This window comes from Falco naumanni, chromosome 3 (assembly GCF_017639655.2).
Source record: "Falco naumanni isolate bFalNau1 chromosome 3, bFalNau1.pat, whole genome shotgun sequence".
Taxonomy (NCBI): domain Eukaryota; kingdom Metazoa; phylum Chordata; class Aves; order Falconiformes; family Falconidae; genus Falco; species Falco naumanni.
Window position 1 is genome coordinate 4,608,938 of NC_054056.1, and position 25,955 is coordinate 4,634,892.

Below are 25,955 nucleotides of genomic sequence, written 5' to 3' on the forward strand. Positions count from 1 at the left end.
CCCCGGCTCCGCCCCAACCGTGCTCGTCACGTGACCATGCCCATTCATGCCTCCCCTGCCACCGCCCCGCGTCCTCCGATTGGTTCCCGCGGGCGCTGAGGCTTCTAAGCGAATCAACGGCGAGGGGGAGCGGCGGGGGGAAGGCGTTAAAGCGCGTGCGCTGCAGCCTATTGGCTCATCCCCCCCATTGCCCCGCCTCCGCCGCCGGCCGGAAGCAGGAAGCGGCGGGTGCCCGGGACGGCGGCGCCGTGACCCGCGGGCGGGCTGCGCCGGCCGCGCCATGACGGGCAAGTCGGTGCGCGACGTGGACCGGTACCAGGCGGTACTGGCCAGCCTGTTGGTGGAGGAGGAGAACAAGTACTGCGCCGACTGCCAGGCCAAAGGTACTGGCGGCCTCCCCGCGGGCCGCGCTGGCTGAGGGGGGCGGCGGGGCCTGGTGGGGCCGGTGGGGCCGGCGCGGTTGTGTCTCCCCCCGTGCCGGCCTGTGGCGGGGCGCTGCCCCCCTCCCCCCCCCTTCTTACCTCTTGCCGCCGGGGCGAGGAGCTTTCGGCGTCCTCCGGTGTCCCCCCTCCCGGGGGAGCCGCTGCTGCGGCGGGAGGGGAGGGCGCCCGCTCCGGGAGGGCAGGCCTGGCTGGGCCCTGGGGGGCAACTGCTCCGCGCTCTGGCCTCCCCCGTGAGGGGGCAGAGAAGGCTTCGGCCGTGCTGTCGAGGGCTGCTGCGGCGGGGCCGGGTGCTTCCAGGGTAGATGTTTCCCCGCTGCTGGAGCAGGCGCTTGGTATTTGGCCGAAAATACGTAAATAAATAAAAAACCGCCCAGATTTGCCTTTATTTAATTCGCTGTTAGTCGCAGCAGCAGTGCTGCAGCAGGCTGGGCAGTGCTCCTGCCAGAGAAACCTCTCCGGGTGCCTCAGACCCCGCTCCTGCAGCTCGGCTGTGCCTATCCCTCAGCCAGTGAGTGGGAACTGCCCGGGATTTGCTGCTGGCAACTCATCCGTCACATCTCTGCCTGTGCTGGGATGTCGGTATGAAAACACAGAATCGCATCTGGGGACCGCTCTTCTGCAGGAGTCTTGTGTTAAGAGAAACCTGGAAAGCTGGTGTTGCGTAATATTGGAGGGCATTCCTGCCGGAGGAGTAATATCCTGTAATTTAGAGCTGCAATGTGGGCAGCAGATCACGGTTAAAGGATCAGGTAGGAGCAGTATTAGAAGGTGCAGTGTGTAAGGAGAAGAAAGGAACTGGAGCACGCGCCACTGAAAGGATTTCGGGTCCTTGTCCTGTGCTTCCTTTTCTACTTCGTGTTGATTTCAAGGCATGTTGTGATCCTTACCTCTCTTAGAAAGGAGTGGGAGAGGGGTAGAGAGGAAGTCGGGTGTAAATGTTTGCATTCCAGCAGACAAAACAATTTAACAAAACAACTGTTACTTGTTCCAGGGTGATGCAGATACATTTCTGTAGTTTCCTACTGTGAAATGCTTTGCTTTCCTGTAGCACAAGAGTTGAGGTTAGGCCCATGCCTACCTAAAATCCTATTTTAATGTGCAGTTATGATTTGGAGAGATCTGAACTTGAGGCTTGTTTCCCAATAGCTGCATTAAATGACCTCAGAGCAAGGGCTGTCTTTCTGTGCCCGATTGTAAGTGGGAGTCTTGGTCACCTCAGTACGACCTCTAAAAACTGCAGAGAGCACTGCTGAACAACATTAAAAAGGGTGCTATTAAGATTTGCTTTCAGCTCTGCCCTAAAAAACCCCAAAACGTAGTCGCCTTATTGTAACAACCTGTCTTGGAGATGGTGTGTTTTGAGGCATGGTTCACAACTTGCTTTGGTTGACCATGTAGATTGAACATTGTGATGTTGGCAGAGAGCAGAAAGTGCCTCTTGCTTTGCAAATCCCTTATCTCTTGGTGCCCAATGCCAGCACCAAGGGCAAAAATAGCTGTCTTATCTTGTCTTTTGGGGCACGAGACAGTAATGTACAAAATGTGGAAACAAATTCTCCTCACAGTTCCAGGTTACTTGTTTTGATGTGATTATGTGGCTTCTCCCGTTCACAGTACCTCCTGGAAATGTGGTATTCTGGTTAATACTACATAAAAAAAAAAATCGAAGTGTGCAGTTCAGCATTCCCACAAAAGCTGGAAGCTGCTTGTGTCTGGGAAGATAGATTCCTTCAGTCATGAAGTGTAGGCTTCTGTTGCACTGAGTTATCTGACAAAATAATTATCCATTATACTAATGAGGTTCGTGGAGATGTGAAATCTCATTCTTGAGGGCAATGTACAGAGTTTGTGGCCACGGGAGGTTGTATGAGATAAGCTCTCCAGCCCGGGATCTGACTGATAGTTGGTGCCAGTCAAAGCGTGATACTGGGCTGTGTTTTGGTTACTGTGGCTTGACGTGGTGTGCTCCCAGCAAGGCACTGGAACTGGTTTGCAATGGCAGGAAGGGCCTGGTGTTCTTAACCGCTGCTGTAACTGCAGCTTTGCTTATGGAAATGAGCCCCAGGTGTACTTGCGCAGAGTAAAGAGCACATTTTATTTGATATATGGCTTCTTAATAACTAAAAACTCTGCAAGTCTGTGCTAATGAGAGGCCACGTGGTATTTGCTAGCTCCAGGTGGCTTCCCTCAGTGTTTCTAGCACTGCCTGGGAGGATAGCTGCTTTTCTGTACAGCTGATTGTCGCTCTGTTTTAACCGATTGCAAGTCTGGCTATGCTAGTTGAGACGCACAAAGAATGTGCTCGTGTAAAGTCCTGTGAGTAGTAGTTTGCCAAGGTCACGGCTGAAATCTGGTTGCTGCTAGCAAATGATGCTGGGGGGGTTAGCTGGTAGTGGCAGGTCTTTATTTCTTATGCCAGCTCCCTCCTTTGTCAGCTCACATTCAGTATCCTAAGGGTTTTTGCGTGAGTTTCAGCAAAGTTGAAGGCGGAGTAAGAACCTGGCAGCTCATACAGCACCTATTGAGACAGCGTTACACTAAAACGCTGCCCTTTGACCATCTGGGTTTATGTTGAAGTGACTGAATTCTGTAGTGGTTTGCCACTTGATCTGAGCGTTTCAAAGCATGACACATAGGCAGAGGCTGTTCAGATGCCACCCACACTTCCATTGTGCCTGTTCCCAATGACCTAACTACTTGCTGGGTTTCATTACTGTATTTTTTTCCACTTCTATATACAGAACTAAACGAGATTACCGTACCTGTTAGTGTGAGCCGCAGCGCTAGTGTGTACCTGCTTGATTTCATGCTCTACAGGAATTCTCAGTGTTGGGGGAAAAGTCTGCTTTTCAGGAACATCAGCTCTCTGCTGTTGGCTGCTGGTTGGACTCAGCATTCTGGGACCAGTATAGTGAATGTGCTCTTGTTTATTATGCCATGCTGGTGAACAGTTGGGTATCTTCCATTTCTTCTGCCCTCAAAGTGATTGCTTACGGAGAAGGTGGCCTTCTGTGTTCGTGTTATTATTTGCATTCCATCAGGCAGTGTGTACAAGTGATTCCTAATCCAGCTCGTGCCTTTAAGTGTGATAAGGGAGGAAGAATAGGTTTCTCCAATATATTTTCCTTCCCTCATATATCTGGGATTCAAGTAGCTTCTGTGGGGCACATCATTCTTCCCAAGGTGTTTCTTCTGACAGGCTGTTGGAGACACTGGTGGCTTCACGTGCTTTCTGTGCGTAACTTTTCTGGAAGAGCTACACAGAGGAGCCTGAAAGAGCTGCAGAAGCATGAGCCTGATGGCCTCCCTGGACAGCTGTTAATGTCCTGGGTCTGAGCTGCTGGAGGAGGGGGAAAAAAGGACGTGGAAACTGGGAAAGAAAGCTCGGGGTGGTTTTTGCTTCTGCAGCAATAAACGCTGCAGTGGTTAGAGGCTTTTGTTTTGGAGGAAGCTGGGTGAGATCTCTCCCCTGCTTCTTCCTCTTTGTGTTGCAGTTTCTGTTCAAAGTGTGGGTAAGTGGGGTGATCTGATCAAAAGCGGCTGGACATGTACCAAGAAGTACATCCTGTGCTGAAGCAGAGTGTGGCTAGGCTGCTGCAGTGGAGCTTAGGGGTGAAAACCTGTGTGTCTGAGGGGGGTCTTCATTACATGGTCAAAATGGGACTCGGGAGCTCAGTGGCAGCCTTTAGGACATAATCTACCCATGTTGGGCACAAACAGAACAGCAGATTTTCCCCTTGCAAGCACAGCCAATGGTTTCTTGTCTCAGTGGGTTTCACATGCAGCTCTGAATACTGTCACAATATTATTATTAATGATCAAAAGCGGTGATCCAGCATGGAGTCCTAGCACCACGTGCAGTGATGCAGCTCTCCCCTTGGGACTGCCCAGCATGGCTAAGGTGGTAGCATGGCTGTCAGCTAACAGCTGGAGAGGTAATTAGCATAATCCTCTTTTTGACAGCCTTTGCTGTACAAATTGCTTGAACAAAACACCTTAAAAGAGAAGCTGTTGATGAGGGGGACCTCTTCTACCAGTGCATGGCGAAGGGCTTTCTGAGGGCGGTTGTGGTTTCGTGTGTGAGGTAGCATGACTGTCAGGCAGTCTGACTGTACTGAGTGTCCATCAGAAGATTCACTGCTGAACATCAGAATCGAGTCTGGAGGCTGAAATTGCAACGTAGCTGGAGGGGTGTGGTGTAATTGATGCAAGTCGGACTTGACCTAAGCATTCGGGTACCTTCCAGGAGATGGGAAATGTCTTGTGTTGAGTAACACTTATGTTAACTGGATTCTTCTCTGCGTTTCTGACTCTAAAGCTCTGTGCTGAACTTGTGTGAGATACAGCTAATTCTATTTGATTCTCTCCTTCTCCCAAACTCTTCCCCTCTGCTCTTCCAGTCCTATCTATCCAACAGGCTCCTTGGATCCAGTTCCGTTGACGTCGGAATGGCAGGTTCCTCCACAGGGAGCACCAGCGAGGACCGCGGTATCTGTCCATCAGTTAAGGTTGCCCTGTGCTCCTCCTGGTTTGTCTGACTCTTCCCTTCATCCTTGTGTCTTGTGAGAACTGTGGGTTCCGTGCTGAAATCAACCCCTTCTTCTAACTTCAGTGGTTAGATGGGAAACCCTTTGTTGCTAAACACAGCACCAAGCCAGATCTGATTCTTCAGGCAGTCTTTTCTGAAACAGGGTAGAACTTTGGAGAGAAAAAAAAAAACAAAACAAACCCAAACTGTAAAGAGGTGGTTAAATATTGGATGGGGAGCAGAAGGAGCAGGTTGAAAATCCTGGGGCTGGGGTAGGTGCAGTTAAGGAGGGATGATTTCCAGTGGAATGGGAGAGTTGGCTTATTAAATTTGGTTTAGTCCAGCCAAATGAGTATTAATATAAAACATGTTGTTAACATTCAACAAAAATCTGTTGACTCAACTCTTCCATCAGCAGACTATTGAATTGCAGCTGAGTTTCCTCTTCAGCAAAAGCAATTTCAAGACTTAACTTTTTAAATAGCTGCCTAGAACAACTGCATGTGATGAAGAAATGCTCGTTATGGGAAAACAGAGCAGTGGGTAGTGATGCATAGTTTGCCTGCAGTGGGCTTCAAAAACCAAAGTGGTGGGACCAAAGCTTCTCAGCTTGCCTTAGAAAATCCTGTATTAGGAGAAAGCTCAGGCTTATGTAATGGAAGCTTGCCAGAGGGGGTGCATATGTGCTTGTGTACTTGTTTTAATTCTTAGCCGCAGTCACAATATTCTGCCGTTATCTTAATGAGCGCTGCATTTTTTCTTCTGCTTTCGAACTGTTCTACTCTTCTATCAGGTCTGAAAGGACTATCTTGTGCATAAAGCAGTATTAATTTCAGGTGGGTGTAAATGTTCAGAAACTAGCTTTGTCTGTGAGACTGGCTCATCCCTTAGTGACCTTCATCTGAGAAGCCTGAGCAGTGCTGCTGTGGTCCAGGGCTCTGGCAGGGGGGAGCGCAGCTCTGTCTAGCTGTGAGCCTGACCCTACCTATACCTGCCTGAAGTAAGTTGTAGGTTCCCACTCAAGCCACAAAGCAAGGGCGGGGAGTGGAGCAGAAAAAGCATCAGCCTTTCCAGTGGGGGACTTATTCTGGAAGTGGTTTGTGCTTGGGAGAGTTGTAGGAAGATACCCTTTAAGGAAAGAGAGGCAGAGCTCTGAGTCATATAACATGGATGCGTGTCTCTACATCTGCCAGAAATAGGTAACAAAGATAATCCTCTGAGCGGGAGGCATCTCGGCAAACCGTGTCAGCTTTAATAGCGTTGTTCTTCTGTACCAGCTCGGTTGACCCACCTGTGGAATGGAGAGCCTGTGTGGCCAGTGGCTGTATAGCAGAGGGTGTAAATTAAGGGTCCAGAGATGCCATGTGATTCTCGGAGCATAGCTGCAACTTTTAGTAAAAGTTTGTTCCTATAGTAACTGCCAGAGGAATTACATAAGGTATCAAACATGTTCAGGAGCTCGTGTGCCAGCCTCTTCAGAAAATGCCTCTGCAGTTTAAAGGTAATTCATCTTTCAAAATGCAAGTAGGTTATCAAAGCCAACTAGAGAATCAAGAATAGCTTTGGTCTCCTTCAGTTGATCCAGAATAGTGATTACTTCATGTGTCCTCGGAAATCTAGGACAAAGTTTGAGCTTTTAAGAGAAACTGTCTTAAGAGCAAAGCTTCATCTGACTGCGAAGCTGGATTTACCTGTGCTACGGTTAGACCTACAATGCCTTGTTAAACTGCTTACCTCTATTTTTGGCAAAACATGCCAGTCCTTCCTGGCCAGGTTACACCCTTATGAATGTCAAGTCATTTTTGGTAACTGATAGTGGAAACCAGTTTACGTCTAGCTCTAGATTGAAGAGATGATCAGTCAGGCAAAAAAGTGGCCCAGGAGCTGAGACTCCTTCCTCTGTTAGGAGCTGTTTTAAGGATTTAGTGACTTCTGCGTATCTCCACAACTCAAATGAGACTGGCAGACAGAGTCTAAATGCTTTTAACACATGGTGAAGAATTGAAGACATAAGGGATTTGATGGCAGGGAAACTCTAAGTTGAATTTTGATGGTGTAAAATAGTAGTGCTAGTGTGAGTTTCCATCCTGCTGCTCTGTTTACATGTGCATTTGGGCATGAGGATGGTGTTTACAAACTACCAAAATTTTTTGCATTTCATGGAATTTCAGGCCTCCTTGAAATCTGCTGCCTTTCCCCTAGTAACTTCCAGGACTGACTAGTGTGTAATTTTGGTCAAAACCTAGTGACCACAGGGAATACATGGATTGTGAAACCTGACTGATTTTTTTATCTCTCTAGACTGTGTTGCCATCGGTGTTGGTAATGTTAACGAGCCCTCTTGCATGGATTGTCACTATAGCATCTCCTTGAAATTGTCACTTTCACAGTTTATTTGCTGAAGTAATAAGCATCACTTTCTTAAACAGCAGGAAGGATCCACCTTGCTGTTTGCAGCATCTATTTTAATTTCCTCCACCTTGCTCCATCTGCGTTTGTACAATCACAGTGCTGCTTCAAAGAACAAGATGGTAGCAGTGATAAGAGGTGCACTGAAGGCTGCAATTCTTCTGTGAGCTTACTGCTACTCAAAGTTAGATCAAATGCTGCTGCGTAGCTTCCTTTGAGGCCACGAGACACTCAGTGCTACGCGTTTCTGGTAAACTGTAGAAGATTCAAAGCCTGTTCCTGAGAGGAAATGGAGCCAGCATCAGTAAGCTTGGTCTGACTTGGCCAGTAAGGTACCTGTAGCAAATATTATGGTTTGGGGAGGATATACTGGTTGCTACTAATGCAGCCAAGAAGATTTTTTTAAGGCAAAGCTCCAAGCTGTTGTTGGAGTCTATATTCTCAACCCCCATAGATGCCTCTGGCTCTTCCTTTTTCTTGCTAAGAGTGGTTAAAACCTATAATTAATGCAGCAGTCTTTTACTGTGGGGGGGGAAGGGGAAGGCAAAGAAATTCTGAAAGCAGCCCTTGCGTCTTTTGGAGCGGAATGAAGTTGAATTTTTGAACCGCTGAACTACTTGACTAGGTATATATCCTTATCAGACTCCCTTGTAGAGCTTTTTGGCTTTAGCAGCTGTTCCAATGGCTTCCTGAAAACTAATCAAATAGCTTAGCCTGGTACTAAATCTGGGGGTACAGCGGGTGTTAGCACTTCACAGATCTCAGTGGTAGGTCCGTGAGCCCTGCGTCAGTATGGCCCTGCTCAGGCCATACTAACTAGCCTGTGTTAGTGAGTAAACAGCATAATTTAGAGATCTTGATGCTGAGTTTAACTGTGCTTTTTACTTACTAGCAGAGTTTGCCTCGTTTCCCCAAGCTGTTCTGAATGCTTGACTGTAGAGCACATCTCTGCAGTAAAGAGCAGAGGAAGTTCTTTTGTAAGACAGCCTTTGTCATAGCTTTTCTACGAGTGGAATGAATTTCAGTAAGTCATTAAGCAATCTCTTTCCAGAATAAGGAAGCCGCAAGTCAAAGGAAGCTCTTGGATACTTGACTATTTCTTCATTTGGCTCTGGAAAAAATTAGGGCTTTTCAACTTTGACTGGATGAGAAATTTCCAAGTACTGGTGAAGGCTTGTACGAGAGGATGTGCGTGTCATCTCGCAGCGATTATCTGGCTCCAGGGAGGATTTCCCACATCCCCTTCCCCTGTGAGTGCTGAGGGGGTGGCTGTGCGGTGCCGTAGTCCCACACATGGAGCAGTGTTAGGGGGGATCAATGGGCTGAGCAGGCACATTTCCCTCTTACAGCTGGGCTTTTGCTGGAGTGCTTGCAGGCAGGGAGCCTGCGAGGCAAACGATTGTTTGCACTAAGAATATTTCATTAGGCTTTGAATAGCGATGCTCTCTCCTTCCTGCCTATGAAAGCATCTATTTTTTCCTGAACCCCCCCCTTCTCAAAAGAGCACTGGCTTTGCAGCCAACTTCTGTTTTATTTTTAAATGCCTTTTGGAGGGTTATTACCAAAGAAACTCGTGTGAGTAGCTTGAGACAAAATTTTAATGCCTGAATAAAGGGTGAGGAGTGAATCCCCTTGGGATTCCTTGATTAAAAATGCCGAGGGTGTGAACTTTCAGCAGAGTGACTGAAGACATGATGTGAAGGGGAACAGCCAGGCTGTGCTGGGGTTGCGAAGGGAATTGGGAGCCTCTCCAGTAAGGGCAGATCATTCAGGCAGTCCTTGCAGGCATTAATGATTCTGGCTTAGATGCTAGCTGAAGCTGCTATGACCAGCTTGGTATGCAGTGTTTATTTTGACAGGCTGGGATATAAAACAGGCTGTGAAACTGTCTCATGGAAGCACTGCCCAGGCAGCTCGTTTTTTTCGCACATAGCTTTCTAGTCTCTGCTGGATGGTGGCGCATCCTCACTTGGGAATACGCTCAAATATTCAATGCAGCTTTCTGAAATGAAAACTGACTGAGCAATAGATGCTTTTAAGCTCATGATCTTCCTGCAACCGCTGCCAGGCTAGGAATATATCCCAGGGTGGTCTCATCTAGCCTTAATATTGTGCCAGAACCAAGTGTATAGCTGGGCTTTCAAATCTGTTTTGATTCTTACTCAAAACTGGTGTTTTCTTTAATCTCACGGTCACCTGCAGATGGCTGGCATTCCCCAGAAAGGATTTGGGCACATATGAGGTGATGTACAGGGGCATGAGATGCTTAATCAGATCAGAACAAGCTATGCCCAGCTGAGGTTAGTGCCATGTAACTTACTGCGGAAGTTTAAAATTAGCCAAAATACTGAAACCAAAGTGACTGCAGCATTAGGCTTGCACGTCTGATACTGGCTGTCATTGCAGCAAACCCCCAGTTTTGCATATGGGAAGCGAGTTTTCATTTAGCCCTTAAACTCTATAGCAGTCTGGTGGCTTTTAGAACATTAGCAAGAGCATTCATGCGAGGACCACTTTCTTTTATGCCACTTTCTAGCGGGTTAACAAGCAAAATGCTTCTGTTAGCCTTGTCCTAAAATCTTTTGCATGTGCGTCTCCATGATTAGGTGAAGCCAGAGGGTACTGTGGTCCCTGTGGCATGGCGTGCCCTCCTGGGAGCAGTTTGTGGTGTCAGGGTGTGCACAGAGGCTGCAGGGGAAGATAGTGCTCCGCTGCAGCCCTAGCAATGCTGATAAGCACCGCTGTGGTGTTCTTTAAAGCAACTTACCCACATAAAAACATTTTTCTCTGGAAAATGTCACCCTTAACTTCTGCAAAGGTGTTTTGCCCCTTCTGTCATCACTCAGTCACTGTAGTTTCTGTATACAGTCTTCAGCTTGGCTTAGTTTTGGGGAAGTTAAATGCTGCAACATGTGACCGAACTCTCATCTGTAAATACCACCTGGGTCTTTCTGCAAGTCAGTCACCTTGAAAATAGCATGTGAAACTGTGGGGGAAGCGACTCTATGAAGTTCTCCCCAGCCAGAGCTTCACTGGGCACTTCCTCCTGTGATTTCTAGCGAGAGCTGCTTCGTCGTGCCCTCAAAAGAGGGAAGTGGGAGGCTTGTGTACATTTAAGTGATAACCCATCCCCCCCTTGCCCACAAAACGAAGTCCTTCATCATAAATAAAATCATAAAAATGCCGTTTTATCTTAAGAGTTGGGTGCATTGGATACTAGCAAAGCTGAAGGTCAAAACAGAATGTGCTTGGGCTGGTGCTTCTGCATGTTATGTCCAACCTAACCAGGACATCTGAGCTTTGTCCTGCTGCTTCCTTGCTGGCAGCCCGCTCAGGCCAGGCTGTCTTGCTTGGGATACCCTTGCTTTCAGCGAAAGAAACGCTTGTAGTGTTCCTCACCGCCCAAGGCACCGAATGATAATTTTAACAAGCATGATGTTATTTGGAGTTTGATTCAGGGAGGCAAAGCGGATTGCCTCGCACCGCTGCCGACAGGCTGCCGTGCTGCTCAGCACTGATTATTCGAGCAGCAGCTCTTCCCTGTTGTGTTGCATCTTGCTGTGTCAAACTCTCGCTGCTGTTGAGGCAAGTGGTTCTCTTGTGCAGCTGCTTATCTTAAAGCAGCTTTTCACTCTCGAGGGGTGTAGCTGTATCTTGTTCCTCTTTTTATCACAGTGTGGATAGAATACAAGGCTGTGTAACTAGGCTAAAAGAATTGCCAGTTATATCCAAAAGTATGGAGTGCTTGGATCTGGAATTCAAAATCATATGCCTTGCAGAGCTGCGGAGCTTTGGGCAATATTTTGGAGAACCATCCCAAGTATTGCTCTTGAGTGGCTCTAGAGTCACCACTGTGTCGGAGAACAGACTGCTGAAATTCTGCCATCGGTCTTCTCCCTGGCTCCAAACAAAAACGACCCCCCATCCCCAAACTTCTCGCAAAAACAACCCCATGTCCCCAGACCTCTGGCGTTTCCTCGAGGCTGCAGACCTGAACATGGCAAGGACACCCAAACCCTGGCTGGAATAAGGGTCAGTGGAGAGAACTACCCTTGGTTGTGTAACAGTGTTATCTCTAAACCAAATGCTAGCTGCTAGGAGGATTTTTGAAAGCCTACGTATTATTTTTTTTTTTAAAATATTCACAGGCATAACGAAGCTGCTTCAGTATTGGAATCGCCCAGAGCTGGGATCTAAGAGTTGCAGCAGTGGTCAGCTGTTAGTCCTGCACTCAGCCCTTGCTATTTCAGATCCTGCATCACAAATAAAGGAACACTAAAGCAGCGTGGCTATAACAGCCTGTACCACTGAGTCATTCTCTTATGTGGCATCGCAGGGTAGGAGGAGGTTGCAGGGGCTTGAGCTAGCACATGTGACAAACCAGTGAGCTGATTACTATAGCCCTGATGTAGTATCTAGCTGACTATTAATCCTTTTAGTCCTATAAAGGCTAAATATATCTAGAGTTTACATCTAACCTTGAATCTCATGCTTAATCCTGCTGGCAGTCTCACGTTATAGCCTTCAGGGTGCATCCCGGGGAGAAGGGCACAAATAAATGAAATGAAGGAGCAGAGTTTTCTGGCTTCAACCTTGGTGCGCTACAGGCGTAACACTGAACAAGCCTTTTGTCCCCACGTCTCACTTTGTCACTGGTGTACTCGGGTGCTGCTGAAAGTACAGGCCCCCGCTTTGCTGCGTTCAGCCCTAGATATTGATAGGTATGGTAAAGGAACCAAGGTATAGGCAGCAGTACGCTCCTGTTAAGGTCTTCACCAAGAGCTGTTCCTAAGCTGGGAAGTGAATTTCAACAGTTTCATTGAATTAGTACCATTCTCCAAGGCCACTCTTCAAGTGAAAAAGCAGAATGCAATGGCAGGCCAGGTGACTTTTTTCTTTTTTTAAAAAAAAAAAATATCGTAACATGGGTTAGCTGGAATAGGTACTTGGAGGTAAGTTAGAGGTTCCATGCCTTTGCCCTGGAAGGGACCATGAGCCACTGATAGCATGAGCGGCACCAAATCCCTCGGGATATTCTAGGCTTCCCCAGTAAATAGGAGTTAAACTGTTAACAACAATCTAGCATATCTAGGAGAGTCAAATACAGCGCTGCTTTTTTAGGGCTTTGAAATTACACTTTCCCCCTCTTCCCCCTCCCACCTCAGCCTCATTAGCTTTGAGGCTTGCTATTTTAGTTATGGCAAGAAAAGACAGAATAACTCTTCATCTGCCACAATGCCTGTAACGCTTAGAAAAAGGGCTAGAAAAAAAAGAAAAAATTAGTTTACTGGAGGCTCTTGGGTCCCTTACTCAGGGTGTGGCTGTGCAGTGGCTGCCTGGCCAGCGTGGACAGGGATATCTAACCCATGGTGGAAGCTGCCACGGATGATTTAGTTTTAAAACCTGCCTGTCTTGTACTGCAGAGGACTGCTTCCGAAGCTGGCTTTCCTTCAGCAGGACTGAGGGTTTCCATGGCCAGGGTCTGTTGGCCCTGGCTGGGAGGGGGGCTGCACGTGGTGGCAGTGCCTGTGGACCTCCTCGGTAATGCATTTGCTGGGTTTCCTTCAGAGACCTGTTTGCAGTGAGTAAAACTAAGCTTGTTAATCTTTCCCCTGTGGATTGTTTGGTTTTTTTGACCCTGGCATGATCTCCCTTCTACACCTCGGAGCTGTCCTGCCTGTCTGAAAGCCGCATGCAAGCTGTGAACCTGAGCTGAGCTGTAGAAACTGCGGAGTGAACTGTCCATCGGTCTTGGGCCAGGATTGCAACCTGGGTTCTGCCCCTGGCTCTAGGTTTTTGGTGGCCAAAGTACCGGGTTTTTCTGCTGCTCTCCTTACTCAGCTGTAGCTTCCTGCAGAAGACTTGATGTCTTCTTCTGGTCCCTATGTCAAATGCTGAGTATTTTATGCTGCTTTTCCTAGAGCAGTAGTGAATATTCTGGAACAGATTCCACTGCAGTAAGGTTATCTGAGGAAGATTCTCCATTGCTAAAGCAGGAACACGGGCTTATATTGACATGGCTGTTACATGGGTTTAAGCAAGGTGAAATTGGGGGTTTATAGTGTCTGGAGTGTTTGCCTATTCTTCCCTCCTCCTCTTAGACTTGTCTTGCATAGAGCTCTCAAAATGGAAGAGGGAGGCAATGAAATACTAGCTTTAAGTCTAATGATTGGGAGACAATGCTTAAACATCCTGCTGATGTCTAATTCCAATGGCTAATCTGGATGAAAATCTAAACGCCTCAGTCCCAGTTCACTTGGTACAGTTTCTCAGTTGCTCAAGGCAACTACAGGTTGACTTGATGTGAAACACTTGTGTTTCTTCGCAGGGCCGCGATGGGCATCCTGGAATATCGGTGTATTCATCTGCATTCGTTGTGCTGGGATCCACAGGAACCTAGGAGTTCACATATCCAGGGTAAAGTCCGTCAATCTTGACCAGTGGACACAAGAACAGATACAGGTAATGTGAGCGAAACGTGAACAGGGTTGTTCTGTTAGCGGGGCTCGGTAAACTTGGAAGTCAACAAAGTCTGAATAGGCCAAAGGTGCAGGAAGATGACGCCAAGTTAGGTTAGATCGGGAGGGAAAATGTCATCGTTTCAGGCTCTGCAAACATCAGGGTAAAGACAAATGCTCGGCAAGTTTCTGTAAAAATGCCAGTGGCTGCTACTGTCTGGAGCAGGAGCTGCTGCCCACCTGCTCTCCATGAGGTTTCCAGAAATCAAATCCTGGACTTACAGGGTGACTTCAGGTTCCTGATGTGCTGTTCATCTTATCTTTGACTATATATTATGCTGTGGTGCTTAGGACTGGCTGATTGTAAGGGGAGGGGGGGATCATGACGACTGCATCAAGGATTCCCAGCTAGAAGGTTTGCACCAAAGGCCTGAAGAGTGGCTTTCAGGTACAGAACAGACTTCAAAAGTCTACACATGTCTTCTAGTTAACACAGACTCTTGCTTGGTAACCTGGCATGCTAGTATGTGTAAGGGCTTTAATGTCTGTAAAACAAACAGCTCAAGGATTCTTTTGAATTGCAGTGCATGCAAGAGATGGGAAATGGAAAAGCAAATCGTCTTTACGAAGCCTACCTGCCAGAGAACTTCAGGCGACCTCAAACAGATCAGTATCCTTTCTTCCTCCGCTGCTGGGGAAATGTGGAGTCTTTTCATCTTGTGGCTTTGTAGCTGCTCCTCTTGCACAGGAGGCTTAACTTCATGTGCTGGGGCATCAGCTGTGAGAATGAGCTCCTAGCAAGGCACCCTCTGAGCGTTGCTTCACTTGCAGGCTGCTTGCTTACAGAGTGAGGCAGAAGAGGGCTAAAAGGGTCATTTCTGAGCTGTAAGGGTGGAGAAGGGCAGTGCAAATGTTACAACCTGAAACTGTTGTGTGAGATGCACTGTAGAGTCCGTGGTGAATAGGAGGGTTGACTTTCAGAAGTGCCGAGCATTTAAAATTCTCAGTGGAGACAGATTAAAAAGGTGTAACACTTCTGAAAATTTAAGCTGGAACTTTTACCTTTCAGGAGGGTTTCTAGATGCTGGGTGCAATGGGGGTGGTGACATGAATCTAAAGAAACACCGGAGAACCTCTCCGACATTATTTTTTTTTGTCTTGAGCTGGTGGCTGAGGTGCTTTTGTATGCACAGGATTCATTTCTCCAACCGCTGTGATTTGTGTTAATGATATGTATGCTCTGAAGTGATTGCTAAAGTAAATATAAATCAGTGAAGAAAATACACCAGGAATTTAAGCCCTGATTTAATATACCTTTTATAGCACTGTCATGCTTGGAATAACCCAAGGGCAAAAACTGAGTAGCTAAAGTAGTTGGATCCAACACTAAATTATTTTAAGAAAGTTACTGCTGGAAATGCTCTTTAAACAGTCATTAGTTTAGTTACAGCCTGTACCTTGTATCCACATGTCAAATACTACTACGTAAGTCTTCTATTCTTGAATTATTTGTCTTTAACAAGCTGCTTGCAGAGCTGTGGAGAGCTTCATTCGGGATAAATATGAAAAGAAGAAATACATGGACCGAAGTATTGACATCAACGCATTTAGGGTTTGTTTCTAATCACTTCTACAGAAGCTTGAATACATGTTGAGATGCAAGTGTGTGTCTGCCTTATGAGTAAGCGGTGACACTATGAAAATAGACAGTTTAAATGTTTCCTGTATTAGTGACTAAGCTCTTCTCCGAAGCTGATTGCATTCAGTCATTCTGTCAAAAGAATTTAAATTGGAGGGAACCTTTGAAGGCCGTCTTGTCCAACTCCTCAAAGCAGGGCTGTCTTCAAACAGAGGTCTTCAGCTGTATCTTTGAGGTTTTCTTAGATTAGTAACAGCATCATGTAAAGCTCTACATGAACTTTCTCTTTATGTAATGACATGAGTTTTGACCCTCATGTCAGTGGGGTGTTTTTTCCTTACAGAAGGAAAAAGATGACAAATGGAAAAGGAGTAATGAGCCAGTATCAGAAAGAAAACTGGAACCTATCGTCTTTGAGAAGGTGAAAATGGTAAGACCAAAAGGCATGGTCGTGGATCAATTGTAAAGACTTCTCTCAAGCAGATCAGAGGTAATCCAGCTTGATATGGAAGCATTTTTTCTGGCCTCGGTCATAGCAGTGGATGCATTCGGTCACACTAATGGTAGTAGCTTGTTTTCCTCTGCTCAACCAGATACTAAGCAGATGTGTTCTGCCGTGCAGCTCTGAGCAGGTTGGAATCCAGCTACTCCCTGCTTAGCTTTCCAGCTTGAGCAGTTACTTTCTTGCTAGTTTAGAGCATGCTTGAACTTGATGGTGGGTTCCAACATAATGGGACAATAAAACCGTGTAATACTCTGCAGTTGTTTGCTTTGGAAGCACTTATGGCCCCTGGAAAAAGAATTTTAAGGGTTAATCCCATTAAAGCCTCTAAAGTAGCAGAGCAAAATCAGAATTTGAACAAGGCTTCTGATGTTCGTTTTTCCCTAGCCTCAAAAGAAAGAAGAAACGCAGCAGTCTAGAAAAAGCTCCCCTAAATCTACCGAACCAGTAATGGACTTGCTGGGACTTGGTAAGAGCCTTTTCAGCCTCACCACACTGTTACCCTGACCCTGTCCATCTTTGAGCGTGTGAATTTGATGAGCTCTTAGTACTTATTTTCCATGTCAGGTGAAGAATAACTGATAGGAGCCGTAGAGCATTTTGCTTAATTACTCCAGTGCAACTCGAGCATGGTGCTTGACACTGCAGCAGAAAGTTTTCCTTATCTTTTCCTTTATGCTGGTGCAGTGATTGCGCCTGTAGCGTTACAGGAGCGGCTGTGGTGGTCTCCAGACAGCATGGCTCCCGGCTGCTCTGAGGTTAACAGGGCAGTTGTGGTGCAGTGTGCTTCTTGGTCCCCAGCCAGTTCCTTCTCAGCACCAGCAGGATGAGCAAAGAGCTGGCAGTGTGTGGCTGCAGTAGGTTAGGGGTCAGGTCACTGGGTTGAGTGGCATGTTGGCAGGGAGGCTGCCCCTCAGCCTGAGGCCATCTGGGTGAGCATCCATCGCGGCTTTGTTTCTCCCAGATGCTCCTGTGACAACCACGGTTACAAACGGCCGGCCTAGCAGCCTGGAGAAGGATCTTGATCTTTTTGCATCGGTGGGATCAAACTCCGACTCCAGGAAGGTAAGGAGGGGATAACAGTGCTCGACAAAGCCTCGTTAGATGCTGGAATGAGATGATGATCTGTGTCTTCCCCTAGTGCTAAGTGCAGCTGTTGCACTTGTGCTGCCTCTGTCTCAGGTCACTGGCTCTATGCCAACATCTGGAAGTGCTGGTTCTGTTCCCGAAAACCTGAACCTCTTCCCTGAGCCGGGAGGCAAAGGAGAGGAAGCGGGGAAGAAGCAACTCTCTAAGGACTCTATCCTCTCCTTGTACGGCTCTCAGACACCTCAGCTGCCTGCGCAAGGTAACAGCTCTCAGAATAGAGCTGCTGACTGGCAGCGCACTAATTCAGAGTGGGTGGGGTGTCCTGGTAGCTGACAAGCGGAGAAGTGGGAATGTAGGTGGTCCTTCTTGAGAACTGGTGAGTCGCATAACAACAGCTTAGTCTGGATGTTTCAGGGCCAAGAGAATGTTGTGGTAGTCCCAGAGTTAAAGGTTGGCATTTCAGCCCCTGGCAATGAGTGTAGCGGTTCTTGCCTTCATTGCTTCTCTGCCTTTTTCCAGGAGCCATGTTCATGGCCCCAGCTCAGATGGCATATCCCGCAGCGGCGTATCCTAGCTTTCCAGGAGTAGCCCCCTCCAGCAGCATGATGGGAAGCATGATGGCACCATCGGTGGGAATGATGGCCCAGCCTGGAGCTGCCGGGATGGTGACTCCCATGGCCATACCAGCTGGATACGTGGGTAACGTGCAGGCTGCTGTCATCGGCGTCCCCAATGGGATGATGGCAGCGCAGCAGGCTGGCTACGTGGCTGGCATGGCAGCAGTTCCCCAACCAGTCTATGGTGTGCAGCCAGCACAGCAGCTTCAGTGGAACATCGCTCAGGTGAGGTGTCATCTGCTGGTGACCCGAGGGGGGGGGGGAGGCACATGTGACTAATCCAGCCTTGTTACCTGGAGATTTCGGTGATTCCACAGCCTGGCTCCTGGGGCTGGGTGAGGTTCTGCTGATGCCACAGGCAAACCGAAGGATCACCAAGGGGTGACTTGGTCAGAGGTCTTGGTGCTTGGTGGAGAACAAAAATCAGGGCAACGTTAGCTGAAGTGAAAACTGCCTCAGCTGGGCATGCACCTGAAGAGCCAGTGGCTTCACGATAACCCTTCTAAAGAACCTGCTTAAGCCTGGGATGTGGTGGGGATTGTGAGTTTTGCCTCTGCTGTGGGCTGGTGGTGTCCTCGACGTAGCCTTGACTTCCCTCCTCTCCCCTTTGCAGATGACCCAGCAGATGGCTGGGATGAACTTCTATGGAGCTAACGGCGTGATGGGATATGGACAGTCAATGGGTGGAGGAGGTGCCCAGGGAAGCAATCAGTCCCTCAGCACTCAGATGTGGAAATGATCCCTTGCGTTGTGACCATTTTTGCCTTCTGTTCTGTTCTTCAAAACTGCTCCATGAGACATTCAGGGCTTTTTTCTTTCTGGCTGGCTGCCCAGCCTGAACCTCCTTCCATCCCCGAGACCCATCTCTGCCTTTTCACTGTCAGACACGGTGAAAACCTCAAGTCATCAGAACGTGAGCTCCCCTGTATTTAGCACAGTCAATGCACTCTTCTGGGGTGGACCCCCTCCTTGCACAAACCTCCACTAATGCTTCTGGGTAGCACTTGGTGTCCTGCTGGGTATCTTAGCAGAGGTGTGACTGAGCGAGTTGGGAAAGCCGTACTTAATACCGCCTGTGACATCAGGCTGTTTAAAAATCACTTAAACTCTAGTATTAGTAGGGGGTTTGGTTAGCAGAGGGGTGAAAACCTTGTTTGGTGCTGAGGAACTGGATTTTAACCCAAGCCCAGGGGCAAGCAAGCCTTGCTACCTCCTCCCTTGAGTGGAGTTCTCCGGAGCTGAGGCCTCGCTGTGCTTGGCTCGCCAACCCTCATTGGAACCAAAGTCATTTTGAAGACCCCTCTCCCTCCCCCCGTGAGCAAGCAGGATTCTCGCACAGTGTGGGGGCAAGGTGTTTGGAATGTGAAACTTGCACTTCAGAGTGGCTTTTCTGTCTAATATGTGGTATTGATGTATTTAACTTTTAACAATCTAACTGAGAGTTAACTTATCAAGGGGCTGAGAGCCCACTGCAAGTTTTATTACAATTTTAAAATGACTATGGCATCCTAATTTATACTTTTTTCATGGTTTTTTTGTTTTGTTCCTGTGTAATCCTGGTACATCTTCCTGGCTAGCTTTTGACATTTGAATTCTAGGCATAAGAAGTGGGTGGGTCAGATTTCTTTTCACATCTTCAGTAGAACACAACTGCTTAAACTCATCGGCGTGAGCAAGAAGTCAAGACTTCTGTGGTCTACTTTATCCTGTGTATATGTAAATTCCCAAATAAAATATTGCAGTGAAACCTCAGCTGACTTCTCTTGTTTTTAAACAGCGTAACAGATTGTGTTAAACACTGTCACGGGTGCAAGTTGTTCACTTCAGGTGCCTTTTTGGAGCCTTTCATCCAAATCAGACCTACTCCATCTGCTTTGTAGCAGGGCTGCGTCCCAAATGTCAGGCGAGAACAGTGTTTGCCTGAAAGCGAAGGACTACCAGCATGCAAAGAACCAGGCTCAGCAGAGGCAGAATCAGGTCAGTTGACACTTTTATATACAAGAGAGACTCACAGCTTAGGGGGGGGGGGGGGTAAACGCAGCATTCCTGCAGCTCGGGCTGCGGGGATGACTTCAATTATTAACTTCAGTTATTAGGGCTGCAGCTTCACACTCGTGTCCAACAAAACCTGACCGAGGCCGATCCAAAAAGGTAAATGTTAAGCTTTAACAAAAAGTGGTAACAGTGAGAACAGGAAAGGCTTGGGGGGGCCGGTTAGGAGTCACCGAAGGGACAGGCACGGAGGTTTTCCTTCGGCTGGTGGGTGGCTGTGTGCAGCTGCAGGGGAGAAGGCTCAGCTGTTTGCGTGAGCCTTGCTCGGATGGTGCTCCACTTGCATATTGATGATGGTATTTCTTTCCTCAAGTCCAAACCTGCTCTTTTCAGAAAAAAGAGGGTTTCATTCTCCTCCCCTCTTCCCCAGCATATGTGTTTGGCATGGGGAAGGTTGGCTTTTTTTTTTAAGCTACACATGGTTTTAGGCTGGGTGTGTTGAGAAGCTCAACTCAAGCACAGGAAAAAGTTTTTAAGCTGGCTTTAATCATCTTCACTTGCTGCCCCAATACTGTACATGCAGGTACAAGCCAATGAAAATGTGAGTAATTCAGGTTTTTTCCTCCTTGGGAAAACTGGCTAAGAATATTTTACAAAATAGCGTGCACCCTCACAGCCATCAGTCCTGCTGCATATAAACCACAAAAATACAAGAGTTTTACATTAAGAAAGACCACACACATATAAAACATCACATAACACAGGTATAAAATTGCCATTTGCTTTTTTTTTTAAATATTACCATTCTCAAGTATCTATCACAAGCCCATCCCCTTGTCTTGAACATGGAACTGGGGCTTAAGGGACCCCCCTAGTTCACCCCTCTGCCGCTTTGATTTTAAGGTGGGGTTTGTTAAACTTATGAATCTGTCATCAAAGCAAAGTTTATCACAACGTAAGTGTGGGCTGGTGGAGGCAGCCAAACGTGTTCACTAATGCAATTACATCCTGGCTTCCAGGAGCGTGGAGCTCCCCGGGGTGAGCGTGGTGGTCCTGCACGAGTTCTGCACCTAACTCTCCTTTTCCCCGTAGGTAACGGGCGCACACAGAAAGGCGTCAGGTTGACGTGTGCCACTCAAACGGTGAGATACCCACTACCTTTTTCATTAGAGATGGAAGGCTAGGCTTGTAGTAGCAACTAACTCGTGGAGTTCCGGCAACTTCCCAATCTAATGGGACCCTCTCGGTTTAGGGAATTCTTTTCAATGCAACTTGTTGGGGACTTCAGGGTGGGAAATGTGAAGTAGCATAGAATTCTGTGTCCTTGCTTGGCTGTATTGCTCTCGTATGATGCACCTCTGTCAAGATACTCGTTTCAGCCTTCTGAAGCATCTGTCTGGAGAAGGTCTATGGTTAAAAGTGGCTGGCTGAGTTGTTCTGGGTGCATCTCTCATCACCTTTTGCCTTTAAATATCTTGGACCCTTTTATGCTCCCTCATAATTTTTAGAGGGCTGATGCAATTTAAAAGGTATAGGCTGTGTTTAAAGATTTGTAAGGTATAGTTAAAATTCCTCCTGTGTCTTGTTTGGGAGTATACATTCTGATATTTTTTTTTTTGATAGGACAAATGCTTCCGTTTAGGTGCTGCTGAAAAATTCATTGGTGCTTTTCTCTGTGTGCTTATGTAGGTTTAGTTTTGTTGGGTTTTTTTTCCCCTTGGTGCTGTTTGTAATCAAATTCAAGGACAAACTTCAGTTAAAACTTGGAGCTGCTACTTTACTAAGTGTTGTTACTAAGTTGTATATGTTTTTTTACATTTGAGGCATAAACTTCTGAGATTAATGACAGATTCTCAAGTCCTGGATAATATCTTAAACAGTCCAGGTGCTTGCTCATAGCTTAATTTTGAGGTGGGGAGTAGGACAACATGATGGGGAAGATTAATCAGGTTTAACTGCATGAAAAGATCAAGCCCTTTTAAAAAAAACAAGGCCACCAACTTCAAAGTGCTAACGTTCACGAGGCATCCCTGGCCAGCTGGGTACAAGGAGGGGAGCGCTGCTCCATCCGGAGGCCCCCTGACATCAGGCATTGCTTCACGGTTCTCATCACAAGCGTTAGGACAAAGTTCTTTTTTTTTTTTTTTTTTTTTTCTTTTTTTAGCGAGCACTGGGATCTAGCAGATATATACAGGCAGCGATCCTGTTGGGGACTGGGGTCGCTGGTCCATACGTGCCCTCCAGCTGGAGGGACGCCCTTTCGACCTGCGGAGGCTCCCGCTCCATCCGTGCTACAGGCAAAAGCTTTCGTGAGGGTTTAGTGCCCTTCCAAGAGCAGCAGCGCGGTCCTCAGTGAGTCCCACGTGAGATGCTCACCTCCTCGCCGGCCCTTTGCGGGGGGAGCAGGACCGCGACCACCACCGAAGGCAAAGGGGCAGCCTTGGGAGCGCTGTTTATCTACATGTTTTGTAACAGGATGGATGAAGGGGGGGGGGGGGCACCTACTGTCCAGCCACATCATCCCTCCCTCCAGAGAAGCGCCCTGGCCCCTTGCTTCCCTTGCCCTTTAGCTCAGCAATTAATAGTGCAAGTGCTAAACGAAGCAGAGGTTGGGCTGGCAGGAGCCAGCATGGGAGCAGGTGGTAAATGCACACCCCGTGTAATTGCTCTTCATCGCACAGTTAGAACAAAAAATAACCTGAATGTGAGAAGAGTGCACAAAGCTCTGGTTCTTAAAAAAAAAAAAAAAAAAGGGGGTGGGGGTGGGGGGGAGCGGGGGAAGAAAGAAAGAATGAGGTATACCGATAATCGGAGCTCCAGGCACAGTGGTCACACCAGCTCTCGGGTCTCGGGGGCAGCTCTAAACCGAGCTGCTTTCTCCTGAGTTCCTGGATGCTGCTGGGCTCCGCTCTGGTGTCTGTGCCCAAGGCAGATGATGAGGGTTAAACAGTGTGGCGGTTATTCAGACAGCAAGACAAACACTTAGGCCCTTTACTGTACATTTTTTCCAAGTCTACTTTTAAAACCTCCATCTTCCCCAAATACGGACCAGCTGGGTTAAGGTGAGCTTTATTGTCCCGGCTGCTCACCGAGTCCGTTTCGTGTAACGCACAGCACATCGCTACCCCACCAGCTCCAGCCATGTTTATTGCAGACACTTCTTTTTCCATAGGAAGTCTTTTTGGCGGCCTTTCCACCTTCTTTTTTAGCTCATCAACATCATTCTTGCACCTCTAACAACCAGCCGAGGGTTGGGGTGGTTTCTATGCTTGTGAACATGAAGTAGAAGGAAGACTTCCAGTTGAAAGAGCTTTGCTAGAGAAACACTGGAAGGGGCTGTCATGCCTTTGGCACATCACAGGGTGCAAACCTTGTTTTTACTGCAGGTGATTTTTCCAGATCTGTCTGGAGGCATGAAAGCCCAAAGGAAAGCAGAGCCATCTCTTAATAGCTTTTTTTTTTTTCCATCTGTGATGCAAAACACGTTTAGACTTTGAATTCAGCCATCAAGAACGGTGCCTGCACACTGTTCCTTGACCTTTAAAATGCAGTTATTTTCCAAATCGGTACCCAAACACACACCTCTGAGGAGGTTTGCAGATGTGCGTTGTCCGAGCGTTTCACATCAATCTGGGAAAGTGTCTGAGTGAACTGGAAGAAAATAGAAGGTGGTGGGCTCTTTATGCCTGAAAAAACATCACCGGTGCTGTTTTTCTAAATATTCTTGCATCAGTAAAGACTCTTAAACCGTACTCAACGCTGTGGAGTGTTTGCAAGCCCACTTAAACAAGCCAAGGTATTTAAAAGTGTTAAAGTGTACGAATACAGGCTTGACTTCTCAGGTCTCGTCACTGCTAGAGCAGTCGTGTAAGACAGTGAACAGAAGCGATTCCCTGTCAGCACAGGGAATCCTGATCCAACTCCTGTAGGGATTTCTGGTCTCGTATTTGCAATAGAGCGCTACATCCGTAACTGGTGCTGGAGAAGAGGTTTGAAGAGCTGGAAAAGGTGGCCGTGGAGGGAATGTTTCCCACCAGCTCGGTTGCTCTATGGCATTGTCCAAAGCCACTTAATAGGTTTAGTTCTCTGATTGCTGGCTAGGTAATTGGTTCCGTATCTCACCGGATTTCAGGAAAACTATGTCTAAGCATCTTCTCCCTGTGCTTTCAACGTGCTATAACATTGATGAAACAGGAGCTAATTTCTGATCGAGCCCAGAAGCCTGGTCCACCTTCTGGCGCCCTAGAAAGTTTTCGCTCAACTTTGGCAAGCAAAGCCCATTCCAGGCTTGTAGAAAACGCAGGGATAACAGACCTGGGCATGAAAACGTGTAGTGTTTTCCATGCTTCACTGCGTGGCTGTGAATTTTTTTTTTTTTTTTTTTTTTTTGTTACTAGCATTTAGGGGATGTTTAAGTATCATTTCAAGGCTGTTTTGGCAAAATCCATCACTCAGGTAGGGTGCCTTGATTCTGACACCAGCATCTACTGTCAGCTGTGCTACAGTAGGGTCTTCTGTGTCTCAGGTGGGTGCTGCATGCAACTTTTTCCTTACTGCTGGGAGTGCTGGGTATAAAACAGGCTGCAAAGCTGATTTGGTTTAATATTAATTATTCATTCTAGGGGAAAATATCTAGAAGGTCCAATGGGTTGTATTTCCTTTCACGATAGAAGGTGGAGGAAAGAAGCTAATGCGTAATACCTAATCAGTGCAGCCACCTTTTGCAAATCATATAGTACATTAAAAAAAATGCCCTTTGCGATAAAACATTCCCCCAGAAAAAAACCCTGGAGTCCAGAAGCTTGTGGGTTTTCTGGTGTGTCGCGTGTAGGAAGCAACTGGGTGTCTTTTATTCTTTTTGGTGGAGGGAAAACGTCTGACGTGGTCTCGTGGATTAAGAGATGAGAAGGAGCTAACGCTGCAATGTACACATGGCATGCTTTGGTCTCTTCTCCCAGTTTAGTTTTTCCACGCCAGTGTAAGGTGGATCCTGCCCCAGATGCTTCCCCGGAGAACGGAGCAGCAGCTCCCCGGGGGGACTGGAGGCACGGTGCTGACAGTGAAGAAGTTAAGGTCTTGATGGATTTTAGTGAGGCTAGTGAGCAAGTGACACTCATTCCAAGTTGCCAGCAGGGTGGCTCCACCTCGCTGGGCTCTCAGCGAGCAGGAGGACCCATTCCCACAAGCCCATCACATTGCCACCACCGAGAACGTGCCACGGCAAAAGAACCGGGGTGCCCTTTGTTCTAATGTCAGCTACGCGGTTATCCTCCAGTGCAGCCTCCGTCTATCGGTGGTAAAAAAATAAGCCAAAATATTGGAGTTTTCCCCGTTCCCTGGAGTACCCAGCTGTGCCTTCCAGATGATCGTGTTTTCCTCTGGATTTTCCACATGCCACCAAGGGCAGGTTGTTCAACTGGCACAGAACTAGGGAGCCTTTCGCTAGACCTCAGGCGCCTGCTGCTGTGGGTGCGCGCCTGGCTATCCCAGCGTTCCTGCTGCTCTCCATTCCCGTCTGTTCTCTCTCTCCAGAAAAGCTCGTGGAGAAGGGGAGCAGTAAAGCTCTGCGACTCGCTGGAGAAATTTACAGCCAGCGAGCTCCGTGCTGGAAGGGGAAGGGGGTGGGATGCTGCATCCGCACCAGCCAGCAGAAAATACCCGCAGAGCTCCCTGCTCTGCCCACACTGCTATGTCACTTCCCTGTGGACATGATTATTGTGCCCCACAGGCAGATTTTTCATTTTTCCATTGAAACAGAGTTGGTAAAGCAAAAGTAAATAATGTTAGCTTAAAGGAGCAGAAAGCTTTTCCACTTAAGATGCCTTTCCTCACGCATATTCAATAATCTGGCACGCCGGGGCAGAGAAAGTTTAGCCTCATCCAGACATCGTTGACCTCATATAACTGCTTCGTGCTCTGGAAGGAACATCATGTTCAAACCATTGTTTATTCCTGTTTCAGTAGTCAGGGCACCGAGTTTGCTTCCTCAAACCACTTGAGACTGTTAGCGCATCCCACAGTCCTGTACGTCGCCGTTCAGCACATCCTTGGAAATCGGCACATATCGCTCACATGAGCACTTGCTGCTTTAGGAGACAAGGATTTAATCCTGTACAAGGCGGGAGTTGGGGTCCTGAAGGAGACCCCTCTCCATCCCCCCGTCAGCAGCAGCCAGCCTGCTCTCTTCTGAGAGATCTGCTGTGATTCGGGTTTGGTAAAGATCCAAAGTCCACAACAGCAGCTCAAATGCCTTGACACAACATCGCCAAAATTGTGGC

General features: G+C 47.5%; 1 protein-coding gene across 2 annotated transcripts; it reads left to right on the forward strand.

The window, feature by feature from the left end:
- The first annotated feature begins 205 nt into the window (after window positions 1-205).
- On the forward strand, window positions 206-19,437 carry SMAP2 (small ArfGAP2). 2 transcript variants are annotated; one of them, XM_040587813.1, is made up of 11 exons: window positions 271-383; window positions 4,844-4,931; window positions 13,709-13,842; window positions 14,423-14,508; window positions 15,372-15,450; window positions 15,821-15,907; window positions 16,367-16,448; window positions 16,944-17,044; window positions 17,162-17,327; window positions 17,588-17,910; window positions 18,299-19,437. In XM_040587813.1, exons 2-11 carry the CDS (start codon window positions 4,892-4,894, stop codon window positions 18,422-18,424), a joined length of 1,224 nt encoding a protein of 407 aa, XP_040443747.1. In that variant the 5' UTR covers window positions 271-383; window positions 4,844-4,891; the 3' UTR covers window positions 18,425-19,437. The 2 variants fall into 2 exon arrangements, with proteins under 2 accessions (XP_040443746.1, XP_040443747.1); XM_040587812.1 differs by lacking the exon at window positions 4,844-4,931 and having other exon boundaries at window positions 206-383.
- The last annotated feature ends 6,518 nt before the right edge of the window (window positions 19,438-25,955 follow it).